The sequence below is a fragment of the Erinaceus europaeus genome, chromosome 21 (assembly GCF_950295315.1).
Source record: "Erinaceus europaeus chromosome 21, mEriEur2.1, whole genome shotgun sequence".
Taxonomy (NCBI): Eukaryota; Metazoa; Chordata; class Mammalia; order Eulipotyphla; family Erinaceidae; genus Erinaceus; species Erinaceus europaeus.
This window is the reverse complement of record NC_080182.1, coordinates 42,109,854-42,137,796: the sequence shown is the minus strand read 5'-3', so window position 1 is coordinate 42,137,796 and position 27,943 is coordinate 42,109,854. Positions and strand designations below refer to the sequence as shown.

The window sequence follows — 27,943 nt, the reverse complement described above, 5'->3', positions numbered from 1 at the left end:
TCGTCATTGTTAGATAGGACAGAGAGAAATGGACTCCTCTGCAGGTGAGGAGCCGGGGGCTCAAACCGGGATCCTTATGCAGGTCTTTGCGCTTTGCGCCACATGGGCTTAACCGGCTGCGCTACCGCCCAACCCCCTGTGTTGAATTTTAATGAACTATAAACCCTTTCTTTGCCTCAGTACTGTCAAGGAATATTATCCCGGGCATCTAGGTATTAATAAAACATGCCAAATGAGAGGAGTGACAGAATAGTATGCAGGAAGTTAACCACAAACTAGTGACTTTTTTTTGTTGTTGTTTTTACTAACTATCATAGCTTCATACTTGCACTTTCTAATGAAAATCATTTTGGAGAATCACATTAACTAAGTATCACACTTTCCCTCATGTCTATGGCATCTACACACATGATAATTTTAGATACATTGTCCTATTGAAAAATGTTGCAATTATTTTTTTCTAATATTGGTTGCTGTCTGTGTTTTAATATCAGGGTAATTTTTCACAATATTGTTGTATCTGATCCGAACTCTTCATTATTAAAGGCTATTTTTCAGATAACAGACTTTTCTACACAAATGGACCAAAGGATGTTTATGATATTATAGATGTATATTTTTGCCTTTAAAAAGCTATATATTTAAGGGGCTGGGAGTTAGCACACTAGGATAAACACACATAGTACAAAGCACAAGGACCCAGGGCAAAAGGATCCTGCTTCCAGTCCCTGGCTCCCCACCCGCAGAGAGGTCGCTTCATACGTGGTGAAACAGGTCAGCAAGTGTCTTTCCTTCTCTCTCCTTCTCTATCTCCCCCTCCTCTCTCAATTTCACTGTCTTATTCTATTTAAAAAAAAAAAAAAAGGAAAAAAATGACCTTTAGGAGCAGTAGCTTCACAGTGCCCTCACTGAGCTCCAGCGATAACCCAGGAAGAACAAAAAAAGAAGCTATGTATTTATAATTTTATATTTCACTTTACTTTTTTATCAGCAGTACCCAGCTATTGTTTTTGATATAATATCCAACAGAATGGAATGATGCAATGAAAGCAGACGCCATGCATCAGTCTCCTGTCTCCTGAAATGTTCGTAAGTTAAGCAGTCATGTGTCTTGACTTCCTGTAAATTAAGTTCGCTCATCCAGGGGATGAATTTCAATGAGGTATTTGAATGAGTTTTCTTTGATATTACCTTTTGGCAGGGACACAATCAAATAGAAGAAAGTTTGATCTCATACATATATTTCTTTTACAGTTTTTAATATTTATTTATTCACTTTTGCTGCCCTTTTTTTTTTTTTTAATTGTTGTAGTTATTATAGTTGTCTTTGTTGGATAGGACAGAGAGAAATGCAGAGAGGAGGGGAAGACAGAGAAGGGTAGAGAAAGACAGACACCTGCAGACCTGCTTCACCACCTGTGAAGCGACTCCCCTGCAGGTGGGGAGCCGGAGGCTCAAGCCAGGATCCTTATGCTGGTCTTTGCGCTTCACACCATGTGTGCTTAACCCCCTGTGCTACCACCCAACTCCCTAATCTCATGAATTTTTATTTCTTGAATATTTGTAAAGGCAGATAATAAAACAGTCAAATGGAAGCAATGACCAAGAGACAGATTAGAAGCTAGATAATTTAAGTGCATCACCAACCACTTACTAAGATTTGAAGCCAATATCACTTATTTCAAAAATATAAGATGAGGCATTAGTCCACCCCTTCAAGAAAATTAAAATAAGAATATCACAGTGTCAAATTTTGTCATGCTCAAATTAGTTTTAAAGAAAATGCCCAACAAAACTCAAGAGCTGATTTCATTTAAAAAAAGAAGAAGAAAGAAAGAGAAAAGAGTGATTTAAAATGTTCCCAAAGTAAACTGTAGCCTATGTGTGTCTCCCTGTGAATGACAAAGCAAAGTACTCTAGAGGAAAAGGATTCTACTAACTAAATGTGTCACAGCTGCCTCACAAGAAGGAGCCTAGATCAACTGGACAAGCTGCAAGTCTGTGCATCTGACCTGAGAGGCCAGGATGCAAGCTGATGGCGTGAGAGCTTGCATTCATGTGGCTGTGAATAAAAGCAGCCAGCTAACAAATCCTTGCTAATCTTCACAACTACTGGTGAGGAAATCTAAACAGATAGATGATTTTGAGGTATAAACTTTGAAGAATTTGCGTTGTGATCCAAGAGTAAGAGATAGACCATGGGGAGGGTGGGGTTAGGTGAAGGAGGTGGAATTACTAAATCCCAGTAAGTATCACTGAAAATTCTAACTCTCTTTAATAAGTCAAGTGTTAGATAATTTCACAGAAAATTGTTAGCAACACAGAGAACAAAAGGAAAAGCAATTGACTTTTGATCCACAGTTTAATGCAGACATGATTTTTGATGACAAGATAAAATAAGTGATGTGAATGCTTGTTTGGAGAAATATGCCTTTTGGATTAGAATAATAAAAGACATCACTTCTAAACAGTAATAGTACCTAGAATAGATTAGTCAATCAGGTAAATATTTTTAATTATTTGGCTGTACAAAATTCAGAAATACTTGCAAGTTGTGTTTCAGGCTTAGAAAATGACAACTTTTGGGGGTCGGGCGGTGGCGCACTGGATTAAGCGCACGTGGCGCAAAGTGCAAGGATCAGCATCAGGATCCCGGATCGAGCCCCCCGGCTCCCCACCTGCAGGGGAGTGGTTTCACAGGCGGTGAAGCAGGTCTGCAGGTGTCTAATCTTTCTCTTCCCCTCTCTGTCTTCCCCTCCTGTCTCCATTTCTCTCTGTCCTACCCAACAACGAACAAGATCAACAATGGTAATAATAGTAACCACAAGGAGGCTACAACAACAAGGGCAACAAAAGGGGGAAAAACTGGCCTCCGGGAGCGGTGGATTCATGGTGCAGGCACCGAGCCCAGCAATAACCCTGGAGGAAAAAAAAAGTAATTAATTAATTAAAAAATAAAATGACAACTTTTGAGACAAATTTTGAGACAAATGAAGATAAATCAGAATTTTTTCTGTTGATTAAAGTTTCTTATGAGTGTGTGCGGGGGCAAAGAAATTGTTTTGTGTGTGAGGGAGATGTTACGACGCAAAGCTTCTTTTCTAGGGTAAGGTACAATGGTGCAACCAGGACACAGGACACTGCGCACTGTCAATCTTTGCTCCTGAACTTCCTTTTCCATAGTACCTATACCCTGTTGTCACAAGGATTCGTTCTTCTGGTAAAGAGACAATAAATTAATCACATTTGCACTGACATTCTCTCTCTAGCCTGGAGGTTCAATTTGGTCCATCACTATTCCAGAAAACATTTACAGAACTTCATCTAGAGTGATTATTCTACCAGTTCTCAAAAGTGAGAACCCTATTCAAAAAATGAGCGATTTATTCTTCTTTCTTTCTTTCTTTCCTTTTTTTTTTTTAATCATCACCACAATTCTATTTCCAGTCTTCTCAAACCACAGTAATATCGTTTTTACTATTTCAATTTCTTAGATAGGGGAGTCAAGTAGTTTAAGATTTTTCTATATGTTCTTGATAAGGAGTCAGGAGCTGTCGGACCGGCATAAGGATCCTGGTTCCACTCTTAGGCTCCCCACCTGCAGAGGAGTCGCTTCACAAGTGGTAAAGCAGGTCTGTAGGTGTCTCTCTTTCTCTCCCCCTCTGTCTTCCCCTCCTCTCTCCATTTCTTTCTGTCCTATCCAACTACAATGACATCAATAACAACAATAATAACTATATCAATAAAACAACAAGGGCAACAAAAGGGAAAATAAATAAATATTTTAAAAAAAGAACTGCAATATTTGTCTAACTTATGTGTTGCTTTTTCTGTAGAGATCCAACTATAACACAACTTATCGCCACTGTATTACAGAATATAATATAGTTAATTGTATTTTATCCTCTAGCTTCCAGAATATGTGGGCTGTTCTAATAGCTTTTGAAAATACACACCTGACTACTGTGGCGTTGCATCTCCTGACGCACACTTAGCTGTCTGTCTCCTGACTTGTCTGCATAGGAACATAGGGCACTGGATCGCAGTGAGGGACATACAAGTCCAAGATTAGAGCATAATGACGTCCTTGCTTTATTCTGCATGTGTAGAGGACTGTGCACAAGTGGAAAGAATTTATTACCTTTATGACCGAGAAGTATATGATATTTATTTTTTTCTCTCTAGTTACTGAAAGAGTTGTATTAAGCGTCAAAGTTAACTTTCAGCTCCCTAACTGCCACGAGGAAAATCTGTCCTTGAAGTTAAGCTTCAAAGGTCCATAGAGGCAGAGCTGGTAGATGTTAGAGCACAGTGTGAACTTCAGTTGCCAGACTCTTTGTTGCACAGACTTGTCACTTTGGTAAATTGTCACCATAAGACTGCTGTTCTACAAAACTCTTTATTTCTCTAGTGTTCTTATTGATAATATTTGCAATTAGTCTTATATACCTCACAAATTTTATATATTCAAGAAAAATGCTAGTGAGATCTTATAAAAACTTAAAAAAAAATTTTAAAGCTGGTAGCAAATAGTTCTACCATAAATTCAATATGTATCCAAATGTGTCTGGTTTTAGGAGTCCTTAGGCTTAGCAAATCCACTTACTGCTTGAGATACTCCAATGGTTCACGTAAGAGGTTGTTGATTGTGTTATTTTGAAAACATCAGTATCACCTTTCTCCTCATTAGTATTCCTCCCCCCCCAGCATATTGCATACCTACAAATGCATTTTTATTCTTAAAGAAGTTTAGAAAATATTGTGTAGCTTATCCAACGCTAATTAAAGAACAGACCTTTATGTTGTTACTTTGACTTTACATACAAAGTAGCAAAGATCGGAAACTTTAAAACTAGCGTTGATTTAAAGTTTTAAAAATCAATATAAATTATAGTTAAAATAAATATAAACTACACTTATTTTATTTATCAAAAGCTATCATTTTATTTTCAGAGAACGTATGCAATGTTTTTTGTTTTATCTCTCTCTTTCTTTCTTCCTTCCTTCCTTTCTCTCTTTCTTTCTTTCAGCCTCCAGGATTATTGCTGGGGCTCAGTGCCTCCACTGCTCCCAGAAGCTATTTTTCCCCTTTTTGTTGACCTTGTTTAAGGTTGTGGAGGTAATTATTATTGTTGTTATTGATGTCGTTGTTGGATAGGACAAAGGGAAATGGAGAGAGGAGGGGCAGACAGAGAGGAGGAGAGAAAGACAGACACCTGCAGACCTGCTTCACCGACTGGCCTATGATGTGACCGCCCTGCAGGTGGGGAGCCTAGGGCTTGAACCGGGATCCTTAGGCCGGTCCTTGTACTTTGCGCCACCTGTGCTTTACCCACTGCCCTACTGCCGGACCCCATTCTTGCTTTCTATAATAGAAGCCTACTCTGCTCTCTTTCTCCTAGTTGACATCATGTCCTGTCTTTCTACATTCATATTTTAACTTATCATAGTTGTTCATTCACATAAGAATATTACCACGCATGAGCTCAAGCATTTACTGGGTTTTAAATGCACTCAGATGATTGGCTAGACTTTCAATTCAGTGCATGGTGCAGTTATATTACATTTAAATGGTAATTTTAATATATTTCATTTGCTAGCATTTGTATTTGTACTGAACAGCAAGAAATGGGTACAATAGCAAAAGGGTCAAGAGTATGTGCAGTGGTTTTCCACATTTGATATTTTATTTTTTGATTTTTCATTATCTGTATTTATTTATTGAATAGAGACAGCCATAAATCGAGAGGGAAGAAGATGATAGAGAGGGAAAGAGACCAACGAACACCTGCAGCACTCACAAAGCTTTCCCCCTGCAGGTGGTGACTGGGGGCTCGAACCTGGATCCTCGAGCATTGCAACATACATTCAACCAGGTATGCCACCACCTAGCCCCAACGCATTTGATATTTTAAAAGCCTGATTTTTGAGCTGAGAAACTTCAATGTTATCATTTTAACAACTTTTTAAATTTTTATTTGATATGACTGAAATATCAAATATTGAGAGGGGAGGAGTGGATAGGCGAAAGAGAAAGGACCTGCAGAACCGCTTCAGGGCTTGTACAGATGGGGGTCTGAAACCCGGGTCCTTGAGCATGGTAGCCATGCGCTCAACCAAGTGCGTCACCACCCAGCCCTGTAAATTCTGATTGCAGGTCTTTGTCGCTGCATTATTCATGATCATAAACTCAGAATACTTAGGGTTTACAGAAGAGTTGTCTATGTGTCTATTCTTATTTTCCAGTTTGCATTGTATATTCTCATTAGTAGTCCCATTTCTTTTTTTTTTTAATTTTTTTTTTTTAAGAAAGGATTAATGAACAAAAACATAAGGTAGGAGGGGTACAACTCCACACAATTCCCACCACCCAATCCCCATAACCCACCCCCTCCCATGATAGCTTTCCCATTCTCTAGCCCTCTGGGAGCATGGACCCAGGGTCGTTGAGGGTTGCAGAAGGTAGAAGGTCTGGCTTCTGTAATTGCTTCCCCGCTGAACATGGGCGTTGACTGGTCGGTCCATACTCCCAGTCTGCCTCTCTCTTTCCCTAGTAAGGTGTGTCTCTGGGGAAGCTGAGCTCCAGGACACATTGGTGGGGTCTTCAATCCAGGGAAGCCTAGCCAGCATCCTGGTGGCATCTGGAACCTGGTGATTGAAAAGAGAGTTAACATATGAAGTCAAACAATTTGTTGAGCAATCATGGATCCCAAGCTTGGAATAGTGGAGAGGAAGTGTTAGGGAGGTACTCACTGCAAACTCTAGTGTACTTCTGCTTTCAGGTATATATTTTGCAGTAGTTTATGGATACGTGTGCACATAAGCTCTCTCTCACAGAAACTGGTGTATATCTAGGTTATGGGACTTTGTTAGAAAGTGAACTACCTGAGATGAAATTAGAGTGTACTATAAAAGGAAAGGTCTCACCCGTGTAATGAAGCTGAAGGGTTGTCATTCCACACGTGAAGTCTCTGGATACAGCCTGAGGTGAAGCATGTTGAGGTGGCAATCGTTGCTTTGGTTAGGTTGTGATCGGCGGATGCAATATTATTTGGTTTGGATTGGGAGATGCATACGGGAAAGTGGGCCCTATCCAAGGGTTCCAGGACTGGGGGAAGTAGGGGCTCTATAGTGAAGATGTGAGGTTCCTGCTGTCTTAGCGTTCCAAAAGACAATCGATAGTTAATATTATCATCACATTATTTGTTAATTGGGTTAACTTTGAAAAGTCCCTTTGTTATGGTTTGCTGTACAGTATCCAGTATCTTGTATATAGCTGTGCTATTGGATGCTTCTAATCTGCTTGGTCTAGGCTTTTGAGAGAGTCCGCATATCAAATATATAGCCTATATATTAAAAAGATTCAGTTTGTCTTTTGAGAAACTTTGAGACATACAATTGATTTCCCCCTCTCATATTAATTATGTACACTTCTAGCAAAAAGTAGTCCCATTTCTTATGAAAACCAAAAGCACTTAACTACAAGTGATTTTTGAAGTATTCTCAAATTGAATATGTTCAATTTGTTTTCCTACTCTATGTACAGGATTCTATTTTCTCTAACAACTAGAAGGGGCATAGCGTACCTGCTACATTTCCAGGGTAAACGGAATAGTGGCTTGGGAGCATTTTATGTAGAGCCCTGAACTGGAGATTCTAAGAATGAAATGGAAGTTGTATGCCCAATTATTAACATTTTCCATATATATATATATATATATATATATATATATATATATATATATATCCAGGAAGCTTCATGTTTACCTCTGTTTAGAGATAAAGTGGTTGTTACAACATCTTTTTTTAAACCATGATGATTCCTACTATATAAGCCAAGAGGACAGGATTTTCTAATGTTATTGTCTGTAATATGTAGTGCTTTTTTTTTCTCCCCATCCTTATATAGTGGAAAAATAAAATATTGCCAGAACATGAAGGTTCTTTTGTGTTGTTAAGCTAAGAACTTGCTGCAAAAAAAAAAAGAAAATGTTTTGTGGGGGTGAGGAGATGAAGAGTATATTTTATGCAGTGACAGAGTTCTGTCAAGTAGTTCCAAAAATAAAATGTGATTGCTTCCATATGCAATCCATTTTCTATTCAGATGAACTGATCTCACAGGACATGGCCATTCCATAGGAAGGGAAGTTATTTAAAAGATGGAACATCTGTGTTTTCAGCGCTTGAGCTGTCAATGAGGATCAACTCTTTGTTTAAACAGTTCTTTAGAGAAAAAGTAGCTTAAATATTAGGAACTGTATTTCTTCACTTTAACATATTACTTTTAAAATAATTACTTGATTCTCCTCAAACTATTCTTAAGGGTGTGTGGGGGGATACACTGTTTTCTATGAGGAATAGAACTAGATGATATTTGTATACAAAGCAGAAATTGTCCTAACATTAACACCTGTATACTCATAATAAATGTGTGGCTCATGCAAAGGCTTTTTTATTTTTATTTTTTTTATCTCTGGGGTTTCTCCACTCCAGGGCAACTTTACCATCTTAAGAACAATACAGTGGTTTGGGAGGTGGCGCAGTGGTAAAGCTTTGGACTCTCAAGCATGAGGTTCCGAGTTCGATCCCCAGCAGCACACGCGCCAGAGTGATGTCTGATTCTTTATCTTTCCTCTTATCTTTCTCATAAATAAATAAAAATCTTAAAAAAAAAGAACAATACTGACAGACAGACAGACAGACAGAGAAAGAAAATACAGCATAAAACTTCCATCAATGCAATTGTATGTGAGCTTAAACCTAGGTTGTGCACATTACAAAACAACATGCTAGCTCATCCTAATGAGCGATCTTGCCACATTTTTTTATGAAGGAGAGGGAGAGGGGGAGGGAGAGGGGGAGGGAGAGGGGGAGGGAGAGGGAGAGAGGGAAGGGAGAGGGAGAGAGGGAAGGGAGAGGGAGAGGGAGAGAGGGAAGGGAGAGGGAGAGGGAGAGAGGGAAGGGAGAGGGAGAGGGAGAGAGGGAAGGGAGAGGGAGAGGGAGAGAGGGAAGGGAGAGGGAGAGGGAGAGGGAGAGGGAGAGAGAGAGGGGGAGGGAGAGGGAGAGAGGGGAGGGAGAGGGAGAGGGAGCCTGAGAGGGAGAGGGAGAGGGAAGGGAGAGGGGGAGGGGGAGAGGGAGAGGGAAGGGAGGGGGGAGGGAGAGAGGGAAGGGAGAGGGAGAGGGAGAGAGGGAAGGGAGAGGGAGAGGGAGAGAGGGAAGGGGGAGGGGGAGAGGGAGAGAGGGAAGGGAGGGGGGAGAAGGAGAGAGGGAGAGGGAGCCTGAGAGGGAGAGGGAGAGGGAGAGGGAAGGGAGAGGGGGAGGGGGAGAGGGAGAGGGGGAGGGGGAGGGGGAGAGAGAGGGAAGGGAGAGGGAGAGGGAGAGGGAGAGAGGGAAGGGAGAGGGAGAGGGAGAGGGAGAGAGGGAAGGGAGAGGGAGAGGGAGAGGGAGAGGGAGAGAGGGAAGGGGGAGGGGAGGGGGGAGAAGGAGAGAGGGAGAGGGAGCCTGAGAGGGAGAGGGAGAGGGAGAGGGAAGGGAGAGGGGGAGGGGGAGAGGGAGAGGGAAGGGAGGGGGGAGGGAGAGAGGGAAGGGAGAGGGGGAGGGAGAGAGAGAGGGAGAGAGGGAAGGGAGAGGGGGAGGGGGAGGGAGAGGGAGAGAGGGAAGGGGGAGGGGAGGGGGGAGAAGGAGAGAGGGAGAGGGAGCCTGAGAGGGAGAGGGAGAGGGAGAGGGAAGGGAGAGGGGGAGGGGGAGAGGGAGAGGGAAGGGAGAGGGGGAGGGGGAGAGGGAGAGGGAGAGAGGGAAGGGAGAGGGAGAGGGAGAGGGAGAGGGAGAGAGGGAAGGGAGAGGGCGAGGGAGAGGGAGAGAGAGAGGGCGAGAGAGAGGAAGAGGGAGAGAGAGAGGGAGAGGGAGAGGGAGAGAGGGAAGGGAGAGGGAGAGGGAGAGGGAGAGGGAGAGGGAGAGGGAGAGGGAGAGGGAGAGGGAGAGAAAACTGCTCCATTATATGTACTACCGGAGATTGAACTTTGGTCTCTTGTGCAGTTCGCCACCAGCACTTTTCCCCCACCCAAATTTTTGTTGTTTCGTTTATTATCATTGCTATTTCACCACTCCAGGCTGAATTTTTCAGAAAGAAGGCAAAACATTTTCCTTTTTTTTTTATTGTTGTAGTGATTACTATTGTTATTGCTGTCTTCATTGTTGGCTAGGACAGAGAGAAATGGAGAGGAGGGGAAGACAGAGGGGGAGAGAAAGACAGACAGCTGCAGACCTGCTTCACCACCTGTGAAGCGACTCCCTTGCAGGTGGGGAGCCGGGGGCTCGAACCAGGATCCTTGTGCTTTGCACCACGTGCACTTAACCCACTGTGCTACCGCCCAACTCCCAAGGCAAAATATTTATCAAAGAACTGACATGTTAAGAACCAGTGTTTTAAGGGGTACTGCATCTATCCATAGATGGTTTAAGAAGCCAAAGCATGAAATAATGGGAACAAAGATAAATCTTTTATCTATTGAGGGCTTTTGATTTAAGAGTGGTAGGTACACTAAGAAGAATCACCTGCGGCAAGAGGCCTGGGTTGGGTAGGGCTTATACACACTAAGAAAGGTGGGCAAGTCTCACTGAGGAACACCAGGCAAACTAGGCTTCCAGTCTGCCAAGTCCTCAATGGCACAGGCAACAGTTCACACACTAAGTGAAGGGTTAGCAGGACAGTGGCTGATTCTGCTGGCAGTGGGGCTTTGTTTGTTTCTTCTCCTAGGCGGACAAGTCTGGGCATGTGCATGTGCCTCCAAGCGTGCTCCCATTCTGTTCTGGTTTTACCTAGATTCAGGTGTCTCCAATTTATTTTCTGTTTGTTGCCTATGGGGGTGGGTTTAAGAATTTTGCTAGGTTGTGTTTCTTTCTCTGGAATTCCACCTGGGTCTCCAGAATCTGGCGAATGTACTCATTCAACAAACCCTAATTGCTGAGACCTGTGTTTGAAGAATTCCCAACCCTGCAGCTAGTTAATCCTCCCTCCCCTCCCCTCCCCTCCCTCCCTCCCTCCCTCCCTCCCTCCCTCCCTCCCTCCCTCCCTCCCTCCCTCCCTCCCTCCCTCCCTCCCTCCCTCCCTCCCTCCCTCCCTCCCTCCCTCCCTCCCTCCCTCCCTCCCTCCCTTCCTTCCTTCCTTCCTTCCTTCCTTCCTTCCTTCCTTCCTTCCTTCCTTCCGTGGCTGCAGCGCTGTATCCTCAGTGGCACAGTTTGCAAACTGTTAAAATGTTTCTAATCCATCCTGCTCCACAGTTGAGTCCTCAACATGCTGAGATTTTCCGCGCTTATCTGCCAATTTTGACGTGCACAGTAAGGGTCTATAACTGCTTGTGAGAACAAATGAATACAACCTAGTGCCGTACCAAAAAGAGGGGGTACCTGCTTCTCCAGATAGCAGTTGGGCTCTTTCCTACATCTAATGCAGCTTTACTCCCTGCTATTGTCACATGTTTCTTTTACTTGTCAAGTTTTCTGGAACTGCGATCACGTTTTAATTCAGCTGCTTGCATCTTGGCGTTATTTATCCTGTTTGTAGGAATCCTTGTTTTTGCTTTCGACTAAATTTTTCTCTTCATCCCCAGTATAATGTTCTTTGTTCTTTACAGGCCCCTTGTTATCTTTGTGATATAGGCATTCTTTAATGAGAAAAAGTATAAATATGTATACACATTTGTTGTTTCAAACAGAATAGTTACAGATTCAGTTTGGGTGTCGTTTTAGGATTCTAACCTCACATAAAGCTCCAAGGAGTAATGAAATGCCCGGTCTGCCTCAGCATTTTCTAATACTGGAGATGACAATACTTCCTTCTGTTTTAGAGTTTGATTTTGAAAAAGAGGTGATAATAATAATGAACGTTGATGGGAGTATGCGTTCACTCGTGGGAGAGTCAGCTGGAAGAACTTTTACAGGGTGCTATCTGCCGTAGGGTCTGACAGTGCTCTGTGAACTTACCCCATCTCTGGGAATGTTCCCTTGTAGGCACACTAAGTGCACACCTATATCCCTTACTGAAAAACCAAAACAAACTTCATTTTAGGTGAATTTATTTAGGAATCAAACTGAGGACTAGAGCCCAGGACTCAAGCCTGAGAACAGTCCTTGTCTCTCGGCAGGAACAGGCTCTAAGACTGGTTCAGGGTGGGTAGGGATTATGCACAGTCTAGGAAGAGGGAATGCCATACTTAATTCATAATGAATTATACAATACAGTAACAGCTAGACACTATTTTTCATGATGTTATCTCTGCATTGAGGCCAGAAACATGGTAATTTTATTTCATTTTATTGTTATTATTTTTTTCTATCTACCTTGTTTACCTGTTTTTCTTAGAATTAGAGGCCAGACATCATGGACCTTCTAGTCTTTATGCTTTCTTAATGTTTGATAAATCTCATCTATCAGAACATTATTGTATCGCTGCTTCTTCACAGTTAAGAGATTTAGATTTCATTCTCTTTCAGAGCAAGGTGACACCTGGGATTTTACTCTGGCTCACATATATGTCTCAGAAAGATAGTCAGGCTGGGTGCTTCTTTGGTTTGTTTTTCTGACAACTCATTGTCTCTTTAACAATGTCGAATATCTGCTGCAGTGCTGTTTGTAACACTGAAATATGGAAGTTGACTATGCTATTAAGGGCTTATTCATATAAACATTGGTCATCTATATGTGGATCACACAATTAAAATTCACACTGGAAAATGCTATCTTGTGCAGAGAGAATTACAAAGAGTGATAAATTGTTGCTGTTGGTGATATCAAAGTATGTTCAGGTTTTGTTGCTGTAACAGTGCAAAGTCATATGCCACATTTAACAGTGTATACTTCTGGAGACTGGGTTTTTACTGTGCTCTAAGTTATCTTGTTTTATTTTATTTTATTTTATTGCCTCCAGGGTTATTACTGGGGCTTTGGTGCCTACACCACAAATCCGCCGCTCCTGGTGGCTATTTTTTCCCCTTTTGTTGCCTTTGTTGTTTTATCGTTGTTGTGGTTATTATTATTATTGGTGCCATTGTTGTTGGATAGGACAGAAAAAAATTGAAAGAGGAAGGGGAGACAAAGAGGGGGAGAGAAATACAGATACCTGCCAACCTGCTTCACCGCGTGAAAAGCGACTCCCCTGCAGGTGGGGAGCTGGGGGAAGGGAAGGGGAGCTTCAACCAGGACCTTTACGCAGGTCTCTTCACTTTGCACCATGTACACTTAACCCGCTGCGCTACTGCCTGGCCTGCCTATAAAAATGTTTTTATAAGTACATGCATTTAAAATATCCACTCAGGTGAATACATATATAAAGAGTCCATTTGGTTTGCCTATGGAAGTTCTGATAATATACTTTATGAGCAAGTGGAAATCAGATTCTTCTTCAGTGACTTGGTGCCAGGTGCCATTGGCAGCACTAGAGACTGGCATTATGCGGGTCCTGCACAGTGCCCCAGAGAATATGATCACATCATCGTTATGAGCAGCTAGAAGAAGGCAGGGTGGCATTCAGAATAAACGCAGAGTCTACATCAGGGTTTTAGTGGTATTTAAAGGGTGCAGAGCCTGATTACCGTGAAAGCAAAACATCAAAGCTCATCCTCTAATGATGCGGTAATTTCTCTTCACTGTTCACACTGGTGACGTCTGGGAAACAAGGTATTGTGGCGAACAGGCAAAACCCCCAGGGCATGAGACTAATAATCACACCTAGAAGTTAAAAACCTGGGACTTGTTAAAATCTTTTTAAATTTATAATTATTGTATTTATTGGATAGAGACTGCCAGAAATCTAGAGGGAAGGGGGTGATAGGGAGAGACAGAGAACCTGCCGCCCTGCTTCACCACTCACGAAGCTTTCCTCCTGCAGGTGGGGACTAGGGGCTCAAACCAGGGTCCCTGCACATTGTCACGTGTGCACTAAACCAGGCCCCCGGGAATGACATTTAAGCATTGAGAGTTTCTGTCTAATATGTGTTTATGGAGCCAACAGTAGGCATGAGACTAGAGTAGTGTGCATTCTATTTTAATTTTTATTTATAAAAAGGAAGCATTGACAAAATCATAGGATAGGAGGGGTACAACTCCACACAATTCCCACCACCAGAACTCCATGTCCCATCCCCTCCCCTGACAGCTTTCCTATTCTTTATCCCTCTGGGAGTATGGACCCAGGGTCATTGTGGGATGCAGAAGGTGGAAGGTCTGGCTTCTGGAATTGCTTCCCCGCTGAACATGGGCGTTGACAGGTGGATCCATACTCCCAGCCTGTCTCTCTCTTTCCCTAGTGGGGCAGGGCTCTGGGGAAGTGGGGCTCCAGGACACATTGGTGAGGTCGTCTGCCCAGGAAAGTCCAGTTGGTATCATAGTAGCATCTGGAACCTGGTGGCTGAAAAGAGCATTAACACATAAAGCCAAACAGACTGTTGACCAGTCATGGATCTAAAGGCTGGAATAGTGCAGATGAAGAGTTGGGGGGGGTCTCCATTTTGTAGATAGCTAGTAGGCATATTTTAGTTATATTCCAAAGGGCCTGTGGCTATACTAGTTTTTTTTTTTTTTTTCTTTCCCTAAACTTGACATCTGATATGCAGGTGGATCTAAGTTATTGTCTGGGGAGATGATATCATGGCTGGAAAAGGACCAGAAAGCTCAAACAGAGAAAAGAGTAGCTCCCTAATATGGGAAAAGTGTAAAATATTGTTGACTGTAAACCCCATGAATTTGATTTGGTCTGGGGCCCATATTCAGCTTAGGAGCCTGTGTGACCTCTGCATCCCTATGGATCTGAGCTCACATTCTGTGGTCGTGAGTAGGAACTTTCCAAGCTGCCCCAATATCAGAACCCATCTTCCTCAGGTGTAGCATAAAGCATGTTGTCCAGCCTCCCTTCAGAGGATGGAACATTCTCTACCATTGTTGATCCAAGTTGAGGGCAAGGTCCTATGGGGGCCCACAAAAGGGTCTTTTTTGTTGTTCCTGTTAGAGATGAACAGTAACAATGGAGAGAGGGATTTATTCAAGGTCTAGGCCATTCATGTCTGTTTGGGAATCTCAGGATTCCCTGACTAGGGCCCCAGCTGATGGGGTGGACTGATAAGTGACTGAAGAGTCATCCTTAAAATTATGCCAGTCTCTTGCTTTGCTAAGGTTAGCTTTGGAGTGAGTGAGAGAACTGAAATAGGAAGTAGGTGAGGAGGGTATCTAAGTCTAAGTAAACACTATTTCATTATGCACTTTATATTGACTCACTGCAGATTTTTTTGTACTTTTGCTTTCAGGTATATATTTTACCCTAATTTATGGAAACATGTGAACATATGCTCTATCTCATGGGACCTGGTTTATATCTAGGTTTTGGGACCTGGTTTATATCTAGGTTTTGGGACATTGTTAGGAAGTGAACCGCCTGGAATGGAATTAGAGAATCCTATGAAAGGAAAGGTCTTACCTGATTAATGAGGGTGAAGTGTCATTCCACACCTGATGTCTCTGGACACAGTATGAAGTGAAGCATGCTGAGGTGGTACTCCTTGCATTGATTAGGATTTTTATAGGCGGATGCAATATCATTTGGTATGAATTGAGAGAAGCATGCAGGAAAGTGAGCCCCACCCCAAAGGTTCCAGGACTGGGGGAAATATAGGCTCTACAGAGGATATGGGAGGTTCCTGCTGTCTTCAGGTATAAGAAGACAATAGATAGTTATTGCTATAATCACATTGTTTGGCAATTGGGTTAACTTGGAAATATCCCTTTGTTAGGATTTGCTGTGTCATACACAACATCACCACAATTTATGTCCTTTGACATTATTTGTATATAGCTGTGCCACCGGTTGCTTCTGTTCTCCCTGGTCTAAGCTTTTAAGAGAGTCAACATATCGAAGACTCGGCCTATGGTCTGTGCATTAAAAAGTCTGAGACATTCAATCAGTTTTCCCCTCTCATATTAAATAGTGATTGATAAGACTACAAATTAAGACAAGTGCCCGTAATCACCATTCCTATCACCAAAAGACTGTGTCCCATCCCATCCTCACCCACCCCACCCCCAAGTGAAGCTGAACTTCCGCCCTTGCCCTCAACCCAGAGATCTTCACTTTGGTGTCCTACTCCAAATTCAGTCAAATCCTGTTTTGAGTTTCTCTTTCTCTTCTCCATCATGGATGGAGCTAGAAGTTATTATGTTAAGTGAGTCAGAAAGACAAAGAGGAGTATAGGATGCTCCCACTCATAAAAAGAAGTTGAGAGAGAAGAGCAGACTAGAGTAGTGTGTGTTCTGTGGGTGTGGGGAAGAAGTCCAGAGGAGTAAAGACAGCATCTCCGATGATGGCAAGTCCAAGTGCAAAGGCACTGAGTGAAAAATAGGGAAGAAGGAGTCAAGGAGAAGAACTGTAGCTACCCTACAAGTTCATTGTGCTGTGTTGTTCAAGTCACACGGGTGGGGAGCCTGGCATGACCCCCTGAGGTGATCATTTAAGGACTTTGTCTTCCTGGGAAGGCTGAGTTCAAACTTTTTAAAAGTTCCATTGTAAGCATCTGTCAAAGACCATCTTTTGTGCGTTTCTCAGGGTTCACCCTATAGGAATGGCGGGTTGATGAAGGCTTAGCACCTAGAGGGGTGGCAGGTAGCCGCTGGTGCAGCCAGCTGCCAGACTTGTTGCAGTGAGCAAAGGCCGGGGTCTGAGGCCCTGCTCCCCACTTGCAGATGCCAGGCTTCACTGTTGGTAGGTTTTAAGAGACGAGTGGGAGCTGGACGTGTGATGGTGCAGTTGTTTCTAAGTGCAAGGAACGGCGTCCTTTATGAGTGTCTTGAACCCCAGCCTCCTCACTTCTGTTTGATTTGATTGCCAACGGGGTTATTGCTGAGGTTCCACTGCCCTGTCTGCCATTTTTTTCCTTTAAAATTTTTTTTAGGGGGCAGGGGTAGATAGCATAATGGTTATGCAAACAGACTGTTATGCCTGAAGCTTCAAAGTCCCAGGTTCAATCCCCTGCACCACCATAAGCCAGAGCTGATCAGTGCTCTGGTCAAAAAAAAAAAAAAAATGATAGGACAGAGAGCTCCTTCAATCAGGCATGCCTCTACTCAGCCCCATAGGCCACTTTTATTTGTTTCTTTGTCCATGTACTCACTTATTTTATTGCTCCAAGAGTTACCATGGGGGCTCAGTGCCTGCATGGCAAATCTACTGTTCCTAGGAGCTTTTTTTTTTTTTTTTAATTTGATAGGATAGACTAGAGAGAAGTTGAGAGGAGAGAGTAAGAAAGAGTGATCTGGGAGGTGGTGCAGTGGATAAAGTGATGGACTCTTAAGCACGAGGTCTAGAGTTCAATCCCTGGCAGCACATGTACCAGAGTGATGTCTGGTTCTTTCTCTCTGTGTGCCTATTATGCTTCATGAATAAATAAATAAAATATTTAATAGAGAGAGGAAGAATAAGAAGGAAAAAAGAAAGACACCTATATGTTGGCTTTCCTGCTTATGTGTCTCCCCCACCCTTAGGTGGGGGCTAGAGCCTCAAGCCCAGGTCCTTGAACAGGATGGATAATGTCTTGAACCCAGATCGTTGAGCATGACAACACATGCACTGAACTAGATGTTCACCCCCTAGCCCCAAGAACCTTCTTTTAAAACATTTCTTTTTAGACATTCCTCCCAAGCTTATATCATTCAAGTTAGCCTTCAATTACATAGCTCAACACTTTTATTTTAACTGATTTAAACATTAAATTCCATTTAACAGTTCGTACTTCTCATTGAAATATACTTTTAAAAAGTAAATTTACAGTTGCCAGTAAAACATAAGGTAAACATACAAAATCTTTGACTTCATTTAGCTCATCAGCTAATGAGACAAAAAGCACAGTATCACAGCCTGTTTGTCACTGGGTGTGGGGGAGCCCCAGGTCCTTCACAGTAAGAGTCAGCTCCAGCCTGTTTGCTGATAAATGGATGAACCAAGCAGGCTGCCACGCTGACTCTAGAAGAAATGTTGTTACAGGACAAGAGGAGCCACACTTAGAGCAGCCAGGTGAGAAAGGCCAGAGGTGCTGCTCTAACAGGTAGTTGTTTTTGTTTTGTTTTTTAAAATGATTTCATAACGGTTCACAAAACCATAGAATCACAGGGGTAAATTTACACATTACCACCAAAGCTCTGTTCCCCTCACCCCATCACCTCTACATTTCTCACCATCTTCGAGTTTATACTTCTGTGTCTTGGGAGTAGGCACACACTTATCTGTGCATCTCTGGCTTCTCCTTGCCCAGTTCTCTGCTTCCCAGCCTCATTTGCCACAGCCTGATTTCATCTTCTTGGTAGGGTGTGTGATCTTTTACACAATATGATCCTGAAGTAGAGATCTCTGGGAAGGATAGTCTTCCTCTTAAACCAGTTAATCTTATAATTCCATATAGCAGGCTAACTCTCATTCACCATGAACTAGATAGAATGAGAAGGTAGGCCTATAGAGGCTGTTTATTTAGCAAAGCAATGTTAGGCTAAGAGAACTCGGATTTCTAGAAGACAGGCAGATGTACAAATGACCGTACATTTTGTGGTTATATTTTAGGGAAAAAAAAATAGTATACCACTTCTCTATCTTCTGACAAAAGTCACTAATGAAAATAACCACAGATCTGAGTCTGAGATCTTTAATCAATAGTAAGCAGAAACTTGAGCTGATCATATTCTTGAATAGAACCCTCAGGTGGCTATTACTTCTGAATGTCACTGAATCAATATCCCCTGATCTTTTCACATTCAGTCACGGCCATGTTTCAGAGAGTCTTCCTGATGTTCTGTCTCTCATTTGCTTCCCTGGCTTTTTTAATTTACGTATTTATTTTATTTCTTACTCTTCTCCATTCTGAGGGGCTTAGTCCTGGTGCAAATCCACTACATTATTAGATCTTCTATGTGAAGCAGTATGCCTTGGCTTGACATTGAAAACGATTGCCTGATTCTGACAAGCTAAAGTAAATGAATAAATGAAACCTTGCATGGTCATTTGGTCATGAGAGAAGCCCTGCAGCTGTCTGTGAGTAGCCGCCTCTGAAATACTCATCAAAGCCTACAGTAAACATCCAAGTGGCACCATGGGGGTGACTTTTCTCCTTTTCCTTTACAAACAGAAATAATCGAGGAAGATGGAGATTTGCTTTTTTTTTTTTTTTTTTAAAGTACTGTATCCGTATTGGCCCCTAATGTAAACTGATGTTGGCGACCATACACGTTTCTGTTGTAATATAAGTCTTTGTAGTGGCATGATTTCTATAAAACGTGGTTATTTCCACAGAAGTAAAAAATGTGCTCCAAAAAAATTCTTCCAATAAAACATATTTTAATCTGTTCTAGATTTTTGTTTAAATATTCTTGAAATGTGGATGGAAACTTCATTATTTTATTTTATTATTTTATTTTTTTGCTTATCAGTAGTATTATTTTCTGATATTTCCAAACAGCCTCCACAAATTTCAGAAACATTCCTCTTAAAAAATCCAATCTAGAGAGTCGTGCTGTAGTGCAACAGGTTAAGCACAGGTGGCGCAAAGCACAAGAACCGGCATAAGGATCCTGGTTCAAGCCCCGGCCTCCCCACATGCAGGGGAGTCACTTCACAGGCAGTGAAGCAAGTCTGCAGGTGTCTGTCTTTCTCTTCCCCTCTCTGTCTTCCCCTCCTCTCTCCATTTCTCTCTGTCCTAACAACAATGACATCAGTAATGACAACAACAATAAAACAGCAAGGGTAACAAAAGGGAAAAATAAATATTTTTTTAAATCCAGTCTAGTGAAAAGAAATTAGCAATTTTGTCTCTGCTATAGATGTCTCAATAAAATAGCATATTCTTTTGTCATATCTGTACAACAGCAAAAAAAAAAAAAAAAAAAAAAAAACATGGGTGATAACAGAAAACTCCAGTAAGTAAAAACAGGACTTGGAGCTCTTTCTATAAAGGTGACTTATAATATTTTATAGTACATTTGTAGTATTCTCTATCAGAAGGTTTTATCTCATCCAATACCTTTGTTTATAGAAGTAGTAACAAAGCTATATAAAAGAAATGGTGTCACTTCGTCAGGGTTCCACAGAGATGGTTTCTAGAACTGTGCTTTACTTCTCAGTATGTATAGATTCCATATTTAAGAACTAGCCTTCACAGCTATATTTCATTCATAGATTTTCAATAATTCCAGAGGATCATGGTATGTTTTCTTTGCTGTCTTGCAATAACAAGGAGGTGTAGATTCTTCATAGTTAATATCCATAATGAACTCAGCCAGTTCTACTGGTGAGCTTTGTGTCTATGTGTGGAAAGTCCAACCTTCGAAAGGCCACTAGACCTGCTTATACTGTCTATAATCAGTTTGATTAGAGGAAAGGCAAATTTCAGTGGTTCATGTTGAGTGACTCTTTCTGTCTTGAGTATAAAGTAAAGGTCCCAATAGATATCTAATTACCATTCTCCATGTCTTGCAAAGATGTCCTGTTCATGACTACACGGTCTTAAAAGCTATATTTAACCTTTATTAGTGTTCTCCCAGAGCTGACTTCATGATTTCTGTTGCTTTTGCCAAAGGGGCATGTGTTCACATAGGCAAGGACAGCTGTCTTTTTTTTTTTAATCAGACTTATTGAAGTTTAATTTCAAGGCAATGAAATGAACACATCTCAATGTATGGTTGAATGAATTTTGATAAATGTTTCTACCAATGTGATCACCGCCACAGTCAAAATATAGAACAGTCTCACCAATCTGTAACGTTCTGTGATAGCCATCAACTTAGATTTTCACCACAGAATGCTTGCTTAGGCTATTAGCCTTTTGCCTTCTTGAGATGGTGCCATTAAGCCATCCTAGGGGAAAAAAAACACAGGTGTGAGTCTGACAATGGGGCTTGGGTGTTGTTTTATAAAAAAAGGGCTGCATCTTTGCATCAAATCTTGTGTTTTGCCTCAAGCAGTGGTTTTTATTTGAAATAAGCCTACACACACATCTAATTCTGTGATGCTGATTGAAAGAGGAAGAAATGCCTTCCCAAATCCTTCTAATGATCAGTTTCTGCCCTACAGCTAAAGAACTTGTGCATATCCCTAGCTATCAAAATGGGTCATCCCTTTGTAGAGCCATGACAGACTGGGATGTTGGTTTTATTTTATGATTTTGAGACTTCGTGAGCTAGTGTGACAGGTGCAGTGGTTTTATAGTGTGGAGTTGCAAAGCTAGCACTGCAAACATTACTTACTTTCAATTCACCATGCCAGAAACAAATTTATTCTTCTTATAGGTCAATGGTAGAGTTTTCATTGCGATTTCAAAGACAGAAGATGCAGGTTGGATGAAGTTAGTTACTGGGCAAAGATTATTATAATTAAAAATAAATAAAGCTATTCCTGCACTTTTAAAAATTTACTGTCAAATCTTTATCAAGAAGCATGTTTTCATATGCCTTACTTTGCTTCATACCAAAGAAATAAAAATAAGTATAAATAATAGCACAAGGAAAAATAACTATCAGTAGTATTATTCTATTAGTTATAATATTATAGTACTATTACTATAATATTATTCTATTGGAAATGCTCCCTAAGTTCCTATTTTAAGAGAGTGACTTACTCTGTGTGTGTGTGTGTGTGTGTGTGTGTGTGTTTTCATGAAATAACTATAAAAGGAACAAGGAACAGAAAATTATGTAGTCAGATAACTTGATCTGTTCTGATCAAATATTTAGGTTTTTGACAGGACAATAGTTTGAGATTTTATGTGCCATTGAGGACTCTGAAAAAATAAAGGATATCCTTAAATAACTTACACTGAATTTAAAAATACTAAGAATCAATCAACGAAAGTCTTAAATACACTTAGGCAATATATACTACTACAAATATTTTAATATGGAGGAAAAGTCTTTTAGTCTTATTATATAGACCCAACTTTTGTTTTGCACTTGGGCACCCTTATTAACTACTAAGTAGAACTTGAGATTTTGTTCTGTGTTTCAGATGACAGAAAGAGCTTAAGAATAAGTCCATTGTTGAGTAAAAGTGAAAACTATGAACACACAAAATCTGTCTTGGAAGCTGACGCTGGCAAACAAATTAAATTCATAGAGCTGGGCGTGTATAACACCAGGCTGTTGTCTCCTCTTTTTCTTCCTCTCTTCTGCTGAGATTTTATGCTTCCTCTCTTCTGCTGAGGTTTTATTTTATCAGTCTGCGTTTTAGTTTATCAATCTGCGTTTTATTTTATCAATCTGTGTTTTAGTTTATCAATCTGTGTTCCACCTGCCTCCTTAGTGCAGTAGGCAGGCGTCAGTCTCATAATCTGAAGGCCTGAATCAGTTTACCAGCCCATTATCATTCTGTGCCATCCTATCACCTAAGATCTGACCATCCTTAACCATGATTACTTCCTCATCATCTGTGAAATGGAGATAGTGAGTGGTGTATGTATGCATCTTAGAGAACTATTGTAGGGCCTGAATCAATAGTAGACTTTAAAGCATATAGCATGGGGCCTGTAATCCAGTATGAATAGAATATAAGTAATTGGCATTACTTTGCAATTGTCTTATCTCTATTTTTAGTTCATCATTGCCTAAAAATTATCTTACTATTTAGTGTAATTTTTGAAAAGGAAAGTACCTTCTAAATTTGTTTTAATTATCATTTTCTGTACTCCTTTAAATTTTGGAGATTTAATCTTTAATTAATTTGATTATGACGATTCCATTTTACTTGGAGTTTAGGCTTAATAATCGAGGTGAAAATTAAGAGATTACTCAAGAAAGATACAACTTTCACACAAGTTACTTAGTGCCTAGTCAAGTGACTACTGTCTCTTACATAATGATCTAGTGTAGTGAATGGATCTGATATGTTTCCCCATCTAGATCTGAATTCCTTTCTTTGTTCCAGTAAAAAAAATAATTAATAAGGAAGAAAATGTTAAATAAATTTAAAAAATAGGAGAGAATGATTTCTATGTAGACTTGAGAATATTGTAGAGTTGTTATGAATATTCTATGGCTTTGAATATTGCCTTTCCATTTTACCATCTCTAAATGACAATAGATAACAAGATTATGTTGATAATTACATGGGATCATACAGGCAGTTTGCTTACCACAGCACTTTCTGCTCAATGAATGTTAGTCATTAATTTTATGATGTTTATAATCACCATTGAAAGCAACACAAAAATCAGTAGAAAGAGCAGAAGCTTTGGTATCAGGCAGCACTTGCGTCGTCATTTCGCCTGTATGAATGTTAGGGTCTTCTGTAAAATATAGATAATAGTGCCTTCCTGATAAGATTGTTGTATTCAGTAAATCACATTAGGTCCACTAAGGACACCCAGAGTGAGAGCTCAAGTCATCACCAGCTTTCTCCCAATCCAAGGTCAACGCCAGTCATTACAGACCTTTGACCAAGTCACCATAGTGCACAAATGAGTTGCTTGTTCACTTTGCTTATATGTATTTGTACAAATATATCTCAGCTTTAATGACACAGCCCTAACCTACTATTTTATTACTATTATTTTTTCAATTTGGCTTAATTTAACTTATGTGAGTCCTCAGTCCTTCTTAATCATCTTCTCTTTCTCCTCCTCCTCCTCCTTCTCCTTTCCCTCCCCCTCAGTTGCTTCACTACCCTGAAACAATATTTTTTTGGGGGGGATTCAATAATGATTAACAAGATTGTAATATATGCACTTAACCAGGTGCACCACCACCCGGCCATCAACAAAACTGTAAGATAGCAGGGGTACAATTCCTCACAGTTCCCACCAGCAGAGTTCCATATTCAATCCCCTCCATTTGCAAGCTTCCCTATTGTTTATCCCTCTCTGGGAGTGTGGACACTTTACGGGTGTAAAAGTTAGAATGTCTGGCTTCTGTAATTGCTTCTCTGCTGGATATGGATATTGGTAGGTTTACCCACACCCCCAGCCTGTTTCTGTCTTTCCCTAGTAGGTCAGGGCTCTGGAGAGGTGGGGTTCCAGGACACATTGGTGAGGATATCTGCCCAGGGAATTCAGGATGGTGTCATGGAAGTATCTGCAACTTGGTAGCTGAAAGGTACTAAGATATAAAGCAAATTACCTAAAGGAAGGGATAGAGCAAATGAAACTAAGAGTCTTCATGTGGAAAGAAGGTAGAAGTCTATTTTAGGTATGTTCTACATGGCCCATGACTTGAGTAATATTTTTTGAGCTTGATAGCTAACATGCAGGTTGATGGAAGGTATTGTCTGGAAAGATGGTTTTAGAGTTAAGAATAAGACTAGATTTTTTTTTAATGATATGGCAAGACTGAAAGGCAGGCAGAGAGGGATAAGCCATATCACTGAAATGTCTTTCGGTGTGGTGGCAAACATGGGTCCCATGCATGACAAAGCAACACACTGGCGACCTGAGTTATTTTGTAGGCAGCTTATTTAAGATTGTTTGTATTTATTTACTTATTGATTTAGTCAGAAAAGTAGCTTTGTCAACAAAGATTAGTGCCTACAAGGCTGTATCATTCCGTGACTGTTTTTCTCTCTTTAATTCTACCTTTTGATAGAGGGCGAGAGAAAAAGACAGGCAGAGTGTTGGGCAGGGGTGGTACAAGCAAGTTCATTGCCCACATGATCTGGTCACACATAAACTCAACAAACAGTTGAGGAGAAACCATGGTTTTCAAGAATTTAAAACTTTATTCAGGAAACTTAAGAATTCCTACATGTTGGAGTACACCTGGGTCATGGGAGAGAGAGAGAGCAAGAAAGAACCATCGACTCACATGTTGAGGGCCCCAAAAGCTGGGAACAGATCAACACACTGACCAAAGTGTTGAGCTCCTCTTAGCACAAAGCAAAAAGAAAAGAAAAATTTGCTACTTCCCCCAGTCCTGGAACCCTTGGATAGGGCCCACTTTCCCGTATGCATCTCCCAATCCAAACCAAATAATATTGCATCCGCCAATCACAACCTAACCAAAAGCAACGATTGCCACCTCAACATGCTTCACCTCAGACTGTGTCCAGAGACTTCACGTGTGGAATGACAACCCTTCAGCTTCATTACTCGGGTGAGACCTTTCCTTTTATAGTACACTCTAATTTCATCTCAGGTAGTTCACTTTCTAACAAAGTCCCATAACCTAGATATACACCAGTTTCTGTGAGAGAGAGCTTATGTTCACACGTATCCATAAACTACTGCAAAATATATACCTGAAAGCAGAAGTACACTAGAGTTTGCAGTGAGTACCTCCCTAACACTTCCTCTCCACTATTCCAAGCTTTGGGCTCATGATTGCTCAACAATTTGTTTGGCCTCGTATGTTAACTCTCTTTTCAATCACCAGGTTCCTGATGCCACCAGGCTTCCCTGGATTGAAGACCCCACCAATGTGTCCTGGAGCTCAGCTTCCCCAGAGACCTACCCTACTAGGGAAAGAGAGAGGCAGACTGGGAGTATGGACCGACCATGTTCAGCGGGGAAGCAATTACAGAAGCCAGACCTTCCACCTTCTGCAACCCTCAATGACCCTGGGTCCATGCTCCCAGAGGGCTAGAGAATGGGAAAGCTACCATGGGAGGGGATGGGTTATGGAGATTGGGTGGTGGGAATTGTGTGGAGTTATACCCCTCCTACCTTATGGTTTTGTTAATCCTTTCTTAAATAAAATAAATAAATAAAATAAAAAAAAGAAAAGAAAAATTTGGGCTAGAGAGTGGAAGAAACAAAAGATGACACCATTCCTCATGAATTTCCAGTAATGAAACATTCCCAGTATATAAGGCAGAGGAATGAGTGAAGATCAGAATCTTGAAAGGGGAAGAAAGAACCCAGTGCACCCAAAGAAATCTCCTGGCAGAGTTTACTACATGGTGTCTTCTTGGAGCTTTAACAAAGGAGCTTGTTCAGGGAAAGGTTCCAGGTTCCAGATGGGAAGGGAAGGCCCAGCCAGGCAATCAGAAGGCATGGGAAGGGAGGCTAGTGGGAAACCAGCTGACACTGGTCTGGGTAAGAAGGCACCTGAAAATGGGTGTGGGCAGTTTTCAAGAACCGGAGCCCACAGTCGCCCACAGAATCCACAGACAGAAGAACCAAGGCACAGGGAAGGTATCCTGCATTCCATAAAGTAGATATATTCTGTTGTTCTTCCACTCATGAAGCTTTATCCCTGGAGATGTGGGACAGGGGTTTGAACCCCCTGGTTCTAAGGTTTATGTATTTCCTTTGCAATGGAGAGATAAAGCCAGAGTGTCCGTCTGACATATTCCAAACTGAGAATAGAACTCGGAGCTTACTCTTGTCAGCTCAGAATCCTTCCACTCTGCCAACTCCTAGGCAGCATGAGTCTTCAGGCCCTTATTATTTCTCCCTGCATGCATCTTTGTTTTCTTTAAATTTGCCTTTGTGTCTGAATTATCTTTTATAAATATGCTTCTCAATGTTAACAACCAAAATTAATGCCAATGAATCCGGTTACATAATTGACTTTATGAAATGTTCATGAATGCTACAGCATCTCATCTAGCTGATTAAAAGACTGTACAGTTTGTTTTTGTTGTGTTGTGTTGGTTGGTTTTGCTATTTATAAGAAGATTCATAGAGAAAGACACACAAAGGATGAATACTAGAACACTGCTCAGCTCTGTCTTATGGAAGGGATGAGAATTGAACCTGAGTTCTAGGATCTTCAGTCATGAATATATTTTGTATAAACATCATGCTATCTCCCCAGCCTTTCTTTTTAATGGAATTTTTTTTTTTGTCAAGTCAAAAAAAAAAAAAAGATGTCGGGGAAAGTTGCCTGTCCATAGCAGAGAATAGGAATTTATCTTCCTGGTGACCTCACTAGTAGGAACTGGTAAACTCCCGATTGACTGATTTCAAATGTCACTTTGGGAGACTGTGAAACTCTTTTGTAGCTAACTCTTGGTGAGGGCCCAGAGTGAACTACTTGGGATCTGTTGTTTCTGTTTTCTTTTGTTTAAACATTATGCATTTTGTTTAAACATTCTGCATCTCCCTAATATATTTAAATGAACATTTTTACTATCTTCCCTTTTTAGTATATTAATAAACATGCATATTAGTATCAACAGCTGTGTGATCATGAGGAAGAAGCTGTAATGTTATTTTGAAATTGGCCTAGTTGTTACTCTTCTTCTTCTAACATTTGCCCTTCTTCCGTAGCCAGTTAACAGCGTCAGGTTGAGTCTGATGTAAAGTTTTGAACTCTGTAGATCTAGTAATCACCCCATTTTATTTCCTGTTTGACTTTGCCCCATAATTTGGACTCTGTCCTGGCCACGGTGATGAATATGCTGACTAGTAATGTGTGGCCCTGTTTGTCCTCTGTAATCTCCAACCAACATTATGCTCTTCTTTACTTCTATTTATTTAATATTTAAATGAAAGATACAGAGAAATATCAGAGCACTACTTAGTTCTGGCTTACGGTGGGGCTGGGGATTTAACCTGAGATCTTGGAGCATCTAGCATGAGAGTCTTTTGCAGAACCATTATGCTGTCTTCCAACCCCTTCTTTTATATTTCATCAAAAACATATACAATATCTTCTGGTTGTTCTCATCAAAATGCCTTTGTTAACTGGTTAACTATGTGTAGTCTTTCTCATTTATGATTTGTATTGTTTATTTTGTGAAATACTTAGGTTCATAGTGCAGTCTTCTGTTCTTTCTTTCTCCTTCCTTCCTTCCTTCCTTCCATACTTTCTTTCTTTCTTTCTTTCTTTCTTTCTTCCTTCTTTCTTCCTTCCTTCCTTCCTTTCTTTCTTTCTTTCTTTCTTTCTTTCTTTCTTTCTTTCTTTCTTTCTTTCTTTCTTCCTTTCTTTCTTTTTCTGACCAAAGGGTTGATTGAGAAACACTGAGCTTTACTGACTGTCCAAACATTTAAC

The 27,943-nt window shown here is 41.0% G+C and overlaps 1 protein-coding gene across 1 annotated transcript in view; it reads left to right on the top strand.

The window, feature by feature from the left end:
• Positions 1–27,943, top strand: part of LOC132535238 (uncharacterized) — a 388,867-nt gene that overhangs the window by 333,796 nt on the left and 27,128 nt on the right. Inside the window, exon 3 of the mRNA XM_060180222.1 lies at positions 5,820–5,876. Within this exon, the coding sequence (XP_060036205.1) occupies positions 5,820–5,876 (57 nt within the window). The remainder of the gene's footprint in view (positions 1–5,819; positions 5,877–27,943) is intronic.